The sequence below is a fragment of the Siphateles boraxobius genome, unplaced genomic scaffold (genome assembly GCF_051911475.1).
Source record: "Siphateles boraxobius isolate OS27281-9 unplaced genomic scaffold, OSU_SipBor_1 19, whole genome shotgun sequence".
Lineage (NCBI taxonomy): Eukaryota > Metazoa > Chordata > Actinopteri > Cypriniformes > Leuciscidae > Siphateles > Siphateles boraxobius.
The window spans coordinates 22,573,613-22,588,120 of NW_027508799.1; the positions used below are offsets into that span (position 1 = coordinate 22,573,613).

Here is a 14,508-nt window from a genome sequence, read left to right on the forward strand (position 1 = left end):
AAATTATAATATACATTATATTGTAATCGCCAAGCAGGGCATTAATTGGAGAAGTGTGACATTAATCCTTTCAATTCGATTTCATTGGCCTGCTACCCAGTGCCAAAAGGGGAGGGGATGTGCTTTTATTTTTTGCCTTTACAAAAACACAACCAGAAGTGTGGCACAGGTAATAGCAAACCAAATCATCCTTGACTGGGACGCACCAACTAAAATTGAATCTGATCAGAGAACTAAATTTACAAGGAGGGTGTGAACAGAAGTATCACAGCCTTTTGCATGTCACAAGAGATCTGCACACGTTTGAATGACACCACAGAAAAGCAAATGCTGAGCGGGCAGCGCCGAAACAGGTGAACTAATTTCTGCCCACAGATCTGACTGTAAAGAGAGCAACTTTGAAATAAAGCCATGGGCATCGACCCATTTGATTTTATAAAAATATGAGTCTGAAAAACTCTGGTTAATCCAGAATATTTCCCCAGCAGAACTGGGAGCTCTAATGCTCATGACACAGCAGACTGTGAAGGCTCCACTTCAAGAGCAGCTTTTAGGTGTCACACACTGCACTGAATGGACATGATAATGGAGCAAGGAGAAGAATTCCACATGTCTGAATTTGAAACTGTTGAAAACATCAGAATTAACTGTGGTTCTCTCTGCATTTGTTTCTGTCTCAGGTGTATTACTGCAATTCCTTGAAGGACGGATGCCAGGATGGGCCGGACCCAACCTGCATCAGAGCCAGGACAGCGGGATTGTTAGAACATAACCTAAGACTCGGGAGATGGGTGAAAAGACACTTCAAGAGGCCATTAACATCACACAATAGCACACCACTATATAAGCATGACCTCCCAGTATAGAACTGGAACTAAATTTACAACACAATTATTATAGATTAGATTCCACCCATCTCCTAGACACGAACACTGAACACACTCCTCCATCACTACACCCTCACATCACCATCACCTGGAATAGATCAAATCTATCCAGGCTGAACACTATACATCATAAGAAGATCACCTCACTAAAGACCTATTGTACATATTCACATTAACAGATCCGGATAGCTTCACACACATAGGATGGGAAAGCTGATCCCATGACATAGCATACGCGATTCACAACACTCTGCCAACTCATGGGAAAACACTGGAATATACATATTAATGGCTACAGTCACAAATCAGTGCAATGCATACAATTCAACCCTGTCATTGACTGTGACTTAGCCAACAACACACACACACACAAATACACACACACACTCTCTCTCGCTCTCTCTCTTTCTCTCACACAAACTCTCACACTCACACACAGACACACACACCCTCACACAAACACACACTCTCACACCTGTTGCAAGGAATGAACAATCTCCATTCTTGAATACATTTAAGCATGTTCCAAGTCACTTCTTAGATTTGCATAAGTGGCTGGCATTGGAAGATTCCTGAACAAACACTGATTATTATATACATATGCATTTATTGAATAGTATTGTTGTTATTACATGACTTCTTGATCCATAGAATCTATTTGATTGCTTTGATTACACTGACCTCTTGCTGCATTTTCTTTATATAATTCAGACCAAAAAATATATATATTTAAGAATTGGATATTTAATATGAGACATCCTTACCATTCAGGACCTTCAGAAACATATGAGACAGATGTACCATTCGCACTTGCTGACAAGAACATGGTATTTTACATTGAACATGACATGATTTTGTTTTGTTGCATTATGTGTTCGTATGCATTTCCTCATGGCTTCAAGTTCATAAGTGCTCAATCGTGAAGTGGACATTTAAGACGATTTTCAGGTGTCTCATACGAGGCAGTGTGGAACCAAGGAGAACGCCTTCATCCATTGAGGTCTGCCCAGACAACCGCACTGCTGGAGGTGACAGGATTGGTCAAGAGGGTCAGATTATCATCATGGGGAAGGTGCCAGAGAAGCAGAAGTTTCTCTATGAAGGAATGACACGTCGACTGAACAAGTCACAAAGGTCCAGATTGACTTTATGAACTTTGCTCACATTCTAGGCTGAAACGCAAGAAGAAAACCTGAACGCATTCATCCACCTGCTAGCTCAAGCTACATACACCTGGTGAGACCAGGCGTTCTGCAGGTGAACACAGTCATCTGCAAGCTTCTACAGATACTAACATTGAAAAGACAATTTTTCAGTGACATCTCAAGGATTACAACAGATGTTTATAAGTGACTCCATAGGAGCTCATTTGAATTTGACCCACGGAGTCAAGGAGGGAACTGTAAGAATTGATAAATTAGGAAATTCCAGACAGTCTGTTTCGGGGGTGACCAGACACTGAGAGGACAAAAGGACCTCTCTGGAGATTACCATTTGAACTGGCCTTCATGCACCATTGAGACGAAAGTCTCACCTCCGAACCAACTTCATCTACATCTCCCCTCACCCCCACCTGAATGCACCCAAGAAAATGTAGTTTTAATGTGAATGATTATCACAGAGTATTTTCATGTTTAGTATTATTTAAAATGTCACAGTACGACTGGTACAAATGTCTCATTCCCAAAGAAGTAAACCCAAAAGGTAATAAAGTTCTTAGGAAGTTTAGAAATATCTTCCACACCCTCCAATACTGGAGGGTGTGTCTTTGAGTTAACACCTTCGACCATTTGACTGAACGCTAATTTTCCACTGCTAGCAAATGGTGACTTACAGGTAAATTTCCACTGTGAATGATGTTTAGATTTGAAATGAGGTCTGGGTATATAATGAAACGCAGCGAGAGCTCAGGGCCTTTTCTATATCTGAGATCGGCCCGTGAGGCTGAGAGTTGCGAGACTCTCAGCCTGTCGGGTAAACTTTTTCCCCTTTGTTCTAGAACATTTGATGGTTTGCATTGATTATCTTTCAATTGATTATGGAATTGTAATAATACATTTACCTGACATAATAAATTGTTATATATGATTATTCTAACAGACTTTGACTTTATTTTCATTGGAGTTAAAAGGAATAGTCAAACATTAACGTATATTTAATGATGCACAGATATCATTGAAAAACCTTTTCATTTTATGGAGTCAGATGAAACGAGTTAATACATAAGATAAAATGTATTGCATTTAACCAAAAATACTTTGCCACGAGAAAAGACAGTAACACGCAGAGACCTTCACCGCTAATTCGAATACCGCCATTGGATGGAGTTAGACGGCCTTACAGTATTATTGTCCTGACTCCTATGTAAGGCTTTGAAAATAAATATGAAACAAATATCGTACTGGACACAAATATCACGCACTTCGCAGAAGATAGAAAAAGCATAGGCCTTCATTTGTAGCCATACAGTAGCCTATATGCAGAAAGAAAGTAGGCTATATAACACATCTACTTAAGAACATAATTCTTTACATTGAAAATCATTTAACTCATCGGTTCATGCAACACATTCTGGCATAATAATGATGATAGTAATAACAACAAAAACAGCCTAATAATAATATTAGCCTAGCTGAACTAGGCTGATATTTGCACACTTTATACATGTTATGTTATTGAATGAAAATGTATGAAATATTAAGGCACTATTATAAAATATTAAAATGTTATGCACACCAGCTATGTTTGTTAAAAATGTAGAATCTTTAGTATACAACATAGTACATGTGATGAAGTGTAAAGCAGTATACTGATAACATAAATGATCAGATTAATAACAAAAATAACTTTCTTCTATAAGCATTCTATTACAAAATAACTGTACCTAAGTACTAAATAACAAACCACTCCTCTGCAGGTACTCTCACAAGATATTTGAAAGCAGAGGTTGTTGAATAGTTAAAGCAATGACAAAACATAATTTTTTTATTTAAAGTTGAATAAGAAGAATATAAAAGAAAATACAAACTACAAATAATGATTTTAAGCATTTTTCCAGTGAGTGTTTTCATTGCTCTTTCATACTTGGCCAGGAGTGTTCTGTGGACTAAGGCAGAACAAATCCTTTGTATTCCCCATCCCGAGAACATAATTCCCAATCGTGATCTGAAATGACAATGAAAAGAAATGTCTTTTAATCTCATGAAATTGAGTAAGATTAAACTTAACACAGCAGTGTTAGCAGCAATTATCAAGTCAAATTGTGAACTTCCATGTTAATAGATTTACCAAAGAATTGAAAATATCAAAAACAGACGTACAGTTATTGAGTCCACTGCTGTGACGGCTCCTGATTCTCCTTTAATCTTACAGATGATGGCATTGGACTCAGACACCTCCAAAACACACTGATACTGCTGATCTCCCTGTAGACCCGTCACATTCACCTCGCTCATACTCAGTTTCAATACATCTGTCTTTTTCTGAGAAACAGAGATCCACAAGATGAATTTGTGTTTACTCAAATTATAAAGTTCAGATCTTGCTCAGTTTTTAGCAATTCTTTACCTGAATGTTTACCAGTAGGTCGTTGGCCACCTGTAAGGTGTTGTATCTAGTGAATTCTGGATCAGGCTCGTAGGACAAATACCCACAGTCAATAGTGGAGTTCCCAACTTTCATTAAAAAGCTTAACAGTCCAGTGCCATCATAACGGGGGGAATGAAACCACAAGCCCTGAGAAAAGAGAGACAATGAAAATATGACTCGATTATGACTTAAATTAATGATTTTATCCCCTTGATTTTTTGACATATAAGAGTTTTTACATGTCATACTGCAAGTTTCTGATCTCAAAATTTACTGCAAAATTAGCATTCGCTAATTCGCTCTTTGACCTCTGTGTGTCAGTCTTACCCCTGAGCTTGTGCTGTAATGTGTTTGAAGCACTTTATTAGAGTGACGGACAATAACTGATTCCACAGATTCCATATTGCTCCCCTGAACACCAATCTTCCTTCCACCACTGAATGAAGAGACATTAAAACCAATTTCAGGCAATAATACCTAATAAACAATGTTAAAGTAAAAGTACAGTATTAACATTTTAATTCCTCCCACTAACTTTCCAGCATGTGAATGAAAAAGAAGTATACTTCAAGTTAATTTTATGAACTATACTTAAGTAATGTTCATGAATATTTTTAAGTATCCTTTATGTAGTAAGTATACTAATATCAATGTTTACTTGTAGTAAACTTGTAAGTGAACTATTTCAATACTTCTTGGGACTAAATTGGCCCACTTTTAGTATATAAAAGTATACGTTTAAGTATAACAGCAGTAAACTTTAAGTACACAACTAGGTTTCTCATTTGTAATGCATCTTCACTACAAGTGAACTTTTAAGTAGCCTATACTAGTAGTTTAGGCCTACTATTTTAATACAAGTAGTACATTTTTTAGTTTATGAAAGTACACACTGAAGTGTACTCTCAGTAAACTACTAGTTTACTAGCTTATACTGCAAGTATACTTGTAAGTTTTCTTTAAGTGAACATAACATTATACTTACAGTTTACTATTTACATATTATTTTTGCACTTGCAGTGCTACTATCTTCTATCTATCTTACTTACGTAACCTAGGTTCCCTGAGAAGAGGGAACGAGTATTGCGTAACCCCGCCGCGCTATTGTGCTATCGCTTCAGTCGACTTAACCTGAATTCCTTTTGGCTGAATGGGCCAATATAAAGGCTTAGGCCACGCCCATCCTGACGGCCTCTGAGGAGCCAGGGCGCGAAGCAACCTGATTGGTTCCGCGTCTGAGCCGCCTCGCCATAGGTTCGTGCAGTTGCCGCAGCACAGGCAATAACCGTGCTAGCCATCTGTGTCTGCTGTGCAGCTGCACTGCGTTTTAAACATTTTGCCTCAATATTCTCGATAAAAGGAGTTTTCCCATAACGTAAGCTAGCCTTACTAAATACTTGTTCCCTCTTCTCAGGGAACCGAGGTTACTTAAGTAACCGAGAAGTTTTGATTTAAATGCTGTTTAATGTTTGATGATCACATTATTTTACACAGTGAGCAATCTTCTATCACTTGTTTTAGCTTCTTCTCCTCCTGTGTTTTGATCCAGAGATTCTGTACTAGAAGATGTGTCATAGCGCCCCCTACTGTATAAAAGTGAAAATATAGATAGCTGGAAAATTCAGTGGGAAAATAGTAAAGTAGAATTACAAGTAAATTCCTATGTGCACTACCAGTGGACTAGCCTACACAAAAATTCAGATACCCAGAATTAGAAATATGTACGTTTTATATAAATATTCTAATCAATATTTTAACCTGTTAAGCTTCAAGCCCACTTTTGAAAAATCCCCAGAAATGGCATACCCAAACTTAAACAGATACAGTTCATGAACCCTTTGCACTAAAAGCACAAGTATGATCTCATTTGAAAGCTGACACCTAGTAGTTTATTGTAAATGTAGAATTAATTATTGTCATAATGAATTTTTTTTTTTAAATAGCTTCAAAGTTTTGTAAAGTTATTAGAAATTTATTTTTATGAAACATCTTCATAAAAATAAAATTGAAGTTGGCCCTGGAGCAATCTAGAAATGCACTGCAGCTAAAGCCATATGTGTGACCATTTTATATTTAAAATCTGAAAACGATAAGTCTAAAACTCTGTATTTAGTTAAATGTTTTTCAAGATCATGTCAAATTACTTTATTTTGATTAGACTCTAAAATGCAAACTGATGTTTAGTCATCTTCTGAGTCATCTATTCAGTCTATTGTCTCTATTGTTTTGTGGTGTAAACGAGCCCCATTCAGAGTCAGTCTCTCCCTGCACACATTTACACCTCTCCAGACTGGTTATGGCTCTAAATATGCATTTCTTTTGTCTGCATTATAGCTACTAACGACTGGCTATTCACAGGCTATTCATAGGGTTTCAAAACCTAATTTCTTTTATCAAAGTTCTCACTAAATATTTGAAACTGGTATCAAATGCACTGAAACATTTCAGTAAGCATTCCTATTTAGAAAAAAATCATAAAACAATAACTGCTGGTGGCAGGTGCACCTTGGCTAGCTAGCATGTTAGCTTAGCACACCATCAATACACGATCATTTATGAGATTAAAACCATGTTTGTGCTCCAAACTTACTTTATAACGCAAGTCGAGTGTTTTAAATAATCTTCTGTGATCTAATTTGGCTTCAGATAAAAAAAATCCGACAGAAAATGTATTATTTATAGTGTTCTGCACGATGATGAAATCTATATCGATTAGCATTACATTATAAATATAATCTATTATTATGAAATACCTGGCATGGCTTGAAGAACACAGGTAACTCAAATATCATTGCAATCATGTTTATTGTCTTCAAAACATCTTTATCTGCATGTTACAGCGATCTCTGTCAGCTACTTTCTGTATCAGTGACGTCCTGGAATGTCACATGACTAAGGTTCTTCTTCATGATCCATATATGGACTGTTATTGTGCATATAGCGCCCTCAGGCTATTGGTATGAATTGAAAACACAGCACATCTCAGTAAGAAGCGATCATAATGATTACATCGACGCATTTGGGTATAAATTCAATAAATATTATTCCTGTATATAGAAATATGATGTGAATCTATGAGAATATATCAATATTTCTCCAAGTCTGCACATTTTTGAGCTAAAGCCCTGAGGGACGATGTTTTGTGAATCGCTGTCATGACGACAGCACGGAGTGTTTTTTATGAATGGACCAGCTGACGCTCATAATTCATATTAAAGGTATCGACTCATTTTTTTATTTCATAACTCCTGACACAAATTAAGACATAACTGTCACTATAAGTTTCTCAGAATACAATAGTGGTCAAATACTGAATCTTGAGTATTATATCTTTTTAACGATGTATAGTTTGTCAAGGTATAACATTAAATCTGATAGTAAATTTGAACTAAATAAACAAAAAACGCGTCAGTGCGCCGACGCTCTGGCAACGGTTAGCTGCTAACAGGTTAAAACAATGTAAGTTTCATAAGATTGTATATGAAAAACTATGTAAAAAAAGTGTATTTAATAGGCTACTCAATCAAAAGATTTAACACAACTACAAGCCAAGTATACTTTGAATACTTAATTATACTTTTATCTCGATCAAAAGAGTACAAGTACAGGCCAAATATACTTAGACTTGTCTCTCAGTATAAGTCAAGTACACTTAAGTGTAATTTTAAGTATATTTCTGAGAAGCACAAAAAGTATATTTTTGAGAAGTATATAAAATGTAGACTTAAATTATACTTTCTTATTTTTAGTTTAAAAGAAGTATACTAATAGAACACTTGAATAAACTTCTTTTTCATAAAGGTATTTCACATACATAAACACAAAGACACAACATTCAAGACGTTTCAGCAACCAATGGAAGTAAAACCTGCCAAAAACATGAAAACAGTCTGGCTGTTAGGAAGCAGTTTGCTCTTACTAAACTAAAGACCAGTATTGGTCACACATGAGTCAGTGAACTTTGTAAAACAAAGTTGAGATGTTGTTGCCCAGAGAGAAAAACAATATGTGGTGTCAGAGGAAAAGAGGCATGGCATATTTTCCCCGGGTTTAAAATAAACATTCAACTCTGGTCACAAATAGAAAGGGAAATAAAAGAAAGTGTACAAAAGTCGGTAGAGCGGTTACCTCTTCTCCTGCTCACCTGTCACATCTATTACAGACACACTCTCTACACACATGTGCAGTTCTCATTGTACCTCAAATTACCGTATATGCACAAAGTGACCGTTACAAACTGCAGCTCTCAGAACAAAGACAAAACATGTAGGAAATTAACTGACCTTTCTTGCATACGAGTGGGTTTTTTATTTCAGTTATTTTTTACACTGCAAATATTATTTTCCCACATTAACAGCATTCTTGCAAATTCCGTGTCTAAAATGGGCTGTATGACATTAGATTAAGTAATTAAAATGTGCCGTTGTCATCTCAAGGCACTGATGTTATATGGACACTGATCTGCCAGTGGTCTGAAAGCTCTTACCTCCTCCAGGAGACTGTGGGCTGTATTCCTATGCAACTGGGCTGAGGTCTGTAAGTGATGATACTGTTACCATGACAACGGTCGTCGGGAGTAACAACACACACTTTCACTGTTCCTTTAGTTCCACTGGGAGGAATGTGGAACCTTAAAGTGTCACTGGAGCGATCAAACACCGGAGATCTGAGGGGAAACATTCATGCACAGATATACAATATCATTTATCTAATATAATATAATCTACACACATTCATAAATACAACTAAACACAAACACACAGAATCTCACTCTTTAGGAATACAGTCCAGATCCCCTTGAATATGGATTTTAGTGACAGATTCCAGGTTCCTTCCTCTTAGTAAAACGTTGTTTCTGCCATGGAAAGAAACCTTGTTGGGCTCTAGAGAGAGAATCTCTGGTTTCTACAGGACACAAAATGTTGCACTCAGTAAAGAAAGGCCATACAGGAAGAAAAAATAATCTATATCCACTTAATATATGACCAAAGCATTCTTTAATAAACAACAGAAATAAAAGTACATTTTATTACATACCTTTTATAAATGATAATAATAATAATGTGCAGTAATTAAATATAAGTAAATATATATCAATAATATAATATTCATACCAGTAGTTTAAAAAGCATAATGATTGTGACAAATAATTACTGCTGATATGATATAGAAGAAAGAAACTTTTGTTTTAAAATCATTTTAAAAGCAAATAGTTCCTCAAAAATGAAAATCTTGAAGTAGGAACATACTGAAAAAACAACATCCCTATTCTGTGAAGTTGGGTTCATAATCAGTAAAACACTTACTCTGTAGGCAATCTTAGAGAGATCTTTACATGCATCCTAAAAGGTAGAAAGAGAGAGAGAGAGAACTAAGCGGTTCATTTACTTCCTGATTTTTTCAGTCAAAACAATGATATTTAAGCTATTAACAATGAATTAATATCATCTTGAAACTTTATAAAGGTTACGTAAACGTATTTCCCAATACATATAGGTATAATGAAGAACTGGATTGTAGAATACAGTATGTCTCACCTGTATGAGTAACTGCGGTCCAGTTCCATGTGTCCAATCACAATGCTGAGAGGAGGACCACTGACACCCAGATGAGATACACTGCACACACCTGCATTCATGCACAAATCATCGATATATTTTAAAGTATTAAAATATTAAAATATAATAATTTAAAGTATAAAGTATTAATAAATTAAAGTATAAAGTATTAATATAACCTAAAAAGATCTGTGTTATAATTTCTGCATTATGCAATTTTTCACCCTGAATTTCATTTTCTCACTGTGTATAAGAAGCATTTGTGTTATCTGTGATACTGGAGCAGTTCCTCAGTGTCAGCATCTCTGTGATCTTCTGATCCTCTATAGTAACAGTAGCAGAGACTTCTGAAACTGAATAGATTATCAAACATTTTAAGGGTTATAAATAAAATCATATTCTGACTACAAAAATATGCTGTATAATAGAGCATATACAACTTTAAAGGGATAGTTCACCCAAAAATGAAAATTCTGTCAGTATTTACTCACCCTGATGTTGTTCCAACCCTGTAAGACCTTCGTTCATCTTCGGAACACGAATTAAGATATTTTTGATGAAATCTGAGAGCTGGATCACTCCTCCATAGGCTTCTTCAGGGATTGAAACTTGCCAGCCCCGAAAAGTTATTAAAGACATTGTTAAAATAGTCCAAGTGACTACAGTGGCTCAATCTTAAGTTTATCAAGCGACGAGAATACTTTTTGTGCGCAAAAACAAACAAAAATAACGACTTTGTTTCAACTATTAATTTCCTTCTCTGTGGGCCTCGAGTCAGTTCACTAGTGTAATAGCGTAGAGCTACGTCACACATAGGCTCACTATTGGCCGACGCAGGTCATGTGTGTGATGCGTTTGACGTACAACAACAGAAGCGTACACTATTACACTAGTGAACTGACTCGAGGCCCACAGAGAAGGAAATGAATAGTTGAAATAAAGTCGTTATTTTTGTTTGTTTTTTGCGAACAAAAAGTATTCTCGTCGTTTGATAAACTTAAGATTGAGCCACTGTAGTAAATTGGACTATTTTAACAATGTCTTTAATAACTTTTCGAGGCCGGCAATTTCAATCCCTGAAGAAGCCTATGGACTAGTATGGAGGAGTGATCCAGCTCTCAGATTTCATCAAAAATATCTTAATTCGTTTTCCGAAGATGAATGAAGGTCTTACGAAGTTGGAACAACATGAGGGTGAGTAAATACTGACAGAATTTTAATTTTTGGGTGAACTAACCCTTTAAGGGGTGGTATAATGCCCCTCTTTACAATATGTAAAATAAGTCTATGTTGTCCCCAGAGTGTTTATGTGAAGTTTTAGCTCAAAATACCCCACAGATAATTTTTTACAGCATGTTAAAGTTGTCCCTTTTTGAGGGTCAGTGAAAACGTGTTGTTTTGTGTGTCCCTTTAAATGCAAATGAGCACATGCAATACAAATGCATTTGTGACACAAATGCAATAGCATGTCACTCTCTAGGCATCTTACAACAGGCCCACACGAGCGATTTCATAGATTATCATGACAGAATATGCTTGAGCAGACTCTTGAGCAGCTTGAGCAGACTCACAAATGTGCTCCACTATAACAACTCTTCCTCTTCTCAACATGGACTCCGTGTTCCTAGGGGCGGGTTAATGTACATTTTATGGTTAGTGATGTCACCAACCCAGGAGGAATGTCGTGTAGTCCCTACCAGGCGTTTGTTCTAGTTCTTAAAAAACTATTTCTTTAAAAGCAAATATCTTCCTTTGCTTTGAACTTTGAGCGTTGCACTTTGCAGATATTGTTTATGCTCAAACAGCAACATTACACACTAACTGAAGTTAGAAAAGTAAAATCATAATCACCCACCCCTTTAATAGAAAACTAACCTCCAGTATAAAGTATGTGGTCTGAAAATCTACAGGAGCAGTTTGGGAAAACTGCAGTCAGATCAGACCCGTCACACAGATTCACACTTCCTGTGGTGAAGGAACATGAGAAGGCGGGATTTCCTGTGCTCTCCAGACTCAAGGCAAGATGTAGCGTAACCTGTGTAGCAGAGGGCAGTGTTTGGTAGTCATATAAATTATTTATTAAATATATTCCCTAAATTATGATAAATACTTTAAGATTACGACCCTCTACCTTTCTAGAAGAATTCTCTGTCATCTGGAAAGAAAGCAGCTGTGTCTTAAGAGAGTTTTGTGGGATGGACACCCATGAAGTATCTGAGCATTCATCTTGAGTAGAACATCTAGATAAAAACATCATCAATATATCACGTACAGATCTGTTTGCACACTGCTCACCATGTAAATATAGATGATAAGAATTTAAAAGACTGTTCTACAAGGAACCATATGGCATATTAAGTGATGATAAGCAGATAATGCGATGTGTGATAAATCAATCACATGTGATAGAGGCAGACTGACCTCTGTGTGTTTAAACACCATCCGCAGAGAGGATCCAGAGCAGTTCTGCAATCTTTCAGAGAGCTGTATTTAGCACACTGAACCACAGACACTCTTCTGAGCTACATCAAAATACATCAAATACATGAGCAGAAAGAGAGAAGTATGACGATTTAATGTAACACAGTTGAGTAGAGACATACTGCCAATGGTTTGTTTTTTAATTGCACATTTCTAAACCTCACCTCTTTCCTCAGAGCGATGTAGATATATTTGAAATCTACTGGATCAAAGTGCATTCTGGGAAGCACTGCTCGTTCATCATCAGATTTGTACAGCACTATTGGACAGCCTGGTCTGAATTTCTCATCCAAAACCAGCTAGAACAACAAACAGAAATACAAATTATAATTGTAGTAGTTCAAATGCAGAGTTAAACAACAGATTAAATGGAGCCCAGGAATTTAGAAATTAAAACTTATTGAGAGATGAAGGAGACCTTTATCAGTTGTCCATCACTGGTTCCTATGAACAACACAATCCAGGATCCACTTCTAACTGCTGCCACTGATGACATTGAGCTGTACTTGAACACCACAGAGAGCGGCTGAAGGTTACTACCACTCTGCAATACAAAGAACAAAAATATTATGACTTTGATGAATAGTGAAATTAAGTTTTGTCATGCAACATATTCTACATTATATTACTATTATTACTCAAATCGATAAAACTACATTTGTAAAAAAAAAAAAATAATAATAATTAAGCAAATGTGTCTATTGAGCACATAAATGCTGATTTTTCCAACCTCAGAATCACATGGCTCAGAATCAAAAGTAGTGCAGAAACCCTTCACTCGGCCCCGAACTGCACTGATGTCGTACAGAGCCAGCGCGGTGTTCTCCGGATCCTGCTGATTCTGCGCACTGAACACTCCTGCCCAAATAACACCGTTCCCTGAGGGAATAACGGTGGAGGCGGCGAGCACTGGACGAGCTTTATCATTGCAGCACTCTATCGTTGCAGACTGTAGGGATCTGACGATCTCTGTCTTTTTTCTTTTATTGCTGTCCATCAACAGGACGTGCACTTTACTCTCCGACTTTGAGTCAGTCTTTGCGTTGAGAAATAAGTACAACGATGAAACTCTCTGGAATCCGTCAACAAACTCCACATCTGTAGCGGTGCTCTGGATGAAGGGGGTTGTTCCTTCTCCTATGAAGTTGAAAATCCCACCAGTTTGAGATTGTAAAGTGTTCCACAATTTAACAACAGGATACGGATCTTGAGGTTTTGTTTGTTCTTCCTTATTCCCAACCAAAAGGTACCCAGGCCTACTGGTACTTGGACCTGCTATGAACGCAACAGAGTTATCATTCTGTTTCGGTCCTACCGATATACTTTCATCGTAAATACTCTTTGTAATGTCATTTAGATCAAGAACTTCACAATATCCATCTCTAAAGGTCCCACAGGTTATCAGGGTGTCGTTGTCGTCAAAAGGCACTAGAATGTTGACTCTATATTGATGAGTGGCATTAGTGATGTCCTTCCTCTTCTCCTCTGAAAGATCGAGTCTCATCTGATGTAGTCGATGGTCAGTAAGAACGAACAACTTACTTTTACCAACTACAAAGTCCTTGATGTCTCCATCAAAGTTCACCACATCACCGCAAATGCAATGTTTCAAAAGTGGGACCACAAGTATTCCAAGTAAGTATCCTCTCATCTTAAATATCTGAGAGATCAGCTGAAGTTTGGAGATCTTGTCACAGCGATCAACTGCGCTCAGATGCGTCCACGACTGAAGTGAATGGAAGTGAAAGCAGCGGCTCTTAAGATGCTTGATGACTTCCTGACTTGTTTTGTAAGTTACAGAGTATACCATTTCATGATGAGACACTTTTTATAATCTTTCATTAAATTAGAGTAAAAAGAACAATATATGTAGGCTACTCTCTCTTGAAATTATTTTATTGACCGCAGACTTTATATTTATTAACTTTACCTTTGCGAAGTTGTGCAATCCTTTGGTTAGGCTACTGCTGCCCCCTTGTGGTGTAAAAACAGCT

At 36.8% G+C, this 14,508-nt stretch overlaps 1 protein-coding gene across 1 annotated transcript; it reads right to left on the reverse strand.

The window, feature by feature from the left end:
* Window positions 1-1,477: 1,477 nt before the first annotated feature.
* LOC143741832 (plexin-C1-like) lies at window positions 1,478-14,272 on the reverse strand. The gene is made up of 15 exons (XM_077234307.1): window positions 13,245-14,272; window positions 12,933-13,058; window positions 12,679-12,813; window positions 12,455-12,555; window positions 12,165-12,273; window positions 11,909-12,068; window positions 10,278-10,386; window positions 10,013-10,103; window positions 9,782-9,817; window positions 9,247-9,380; window positions 8,962-9,141; window positions 4,803-4,911; window positions 4,455-4,622; window positions 4,208-4,369; window positions 1,478-4,052 (listed from the first exon to the last, which is right to left on the reverse strand). Exons 1-15 carry the CDS (start codon window positions 14,163-14,165, stop codon window positions 3,966-3,968), a joined length of 2,628 nt encoding a protein of 875 aa, XP_077090422.1. The 5' UTR covers window positions 14,166-14,272; the 3' UTR covers window positions 1,478-3,965.
* Window positions 14,273-14,508: the final 236 nt, after the last annotated feature.

Excerpts from the sequence above, each read along its gene's own strand:
- LOC143741832 (XM_077234307.1), bottom strand. The coding sequence starts at position 14,165 with ATGAGAGGATACTTACTTGGAATACTTGTGGTCCCACTTTTGAAACAT. Across the intron at positions 12,814-12,932 it reads GTGATGGACAACTGATAAAG|CTGGTTTTGGATGAGAAATT; the intron begins GTCTCCTTCATC and ends TTGTTGTTCTAG. Across the intron at positions 4,053-4,207 it reads CAGCAGTGGACTCAATAACT|ATCACGATTGGGAATTATGT; the intron begins GTACGTCTGTTT and ends TTGTCATTTCAG.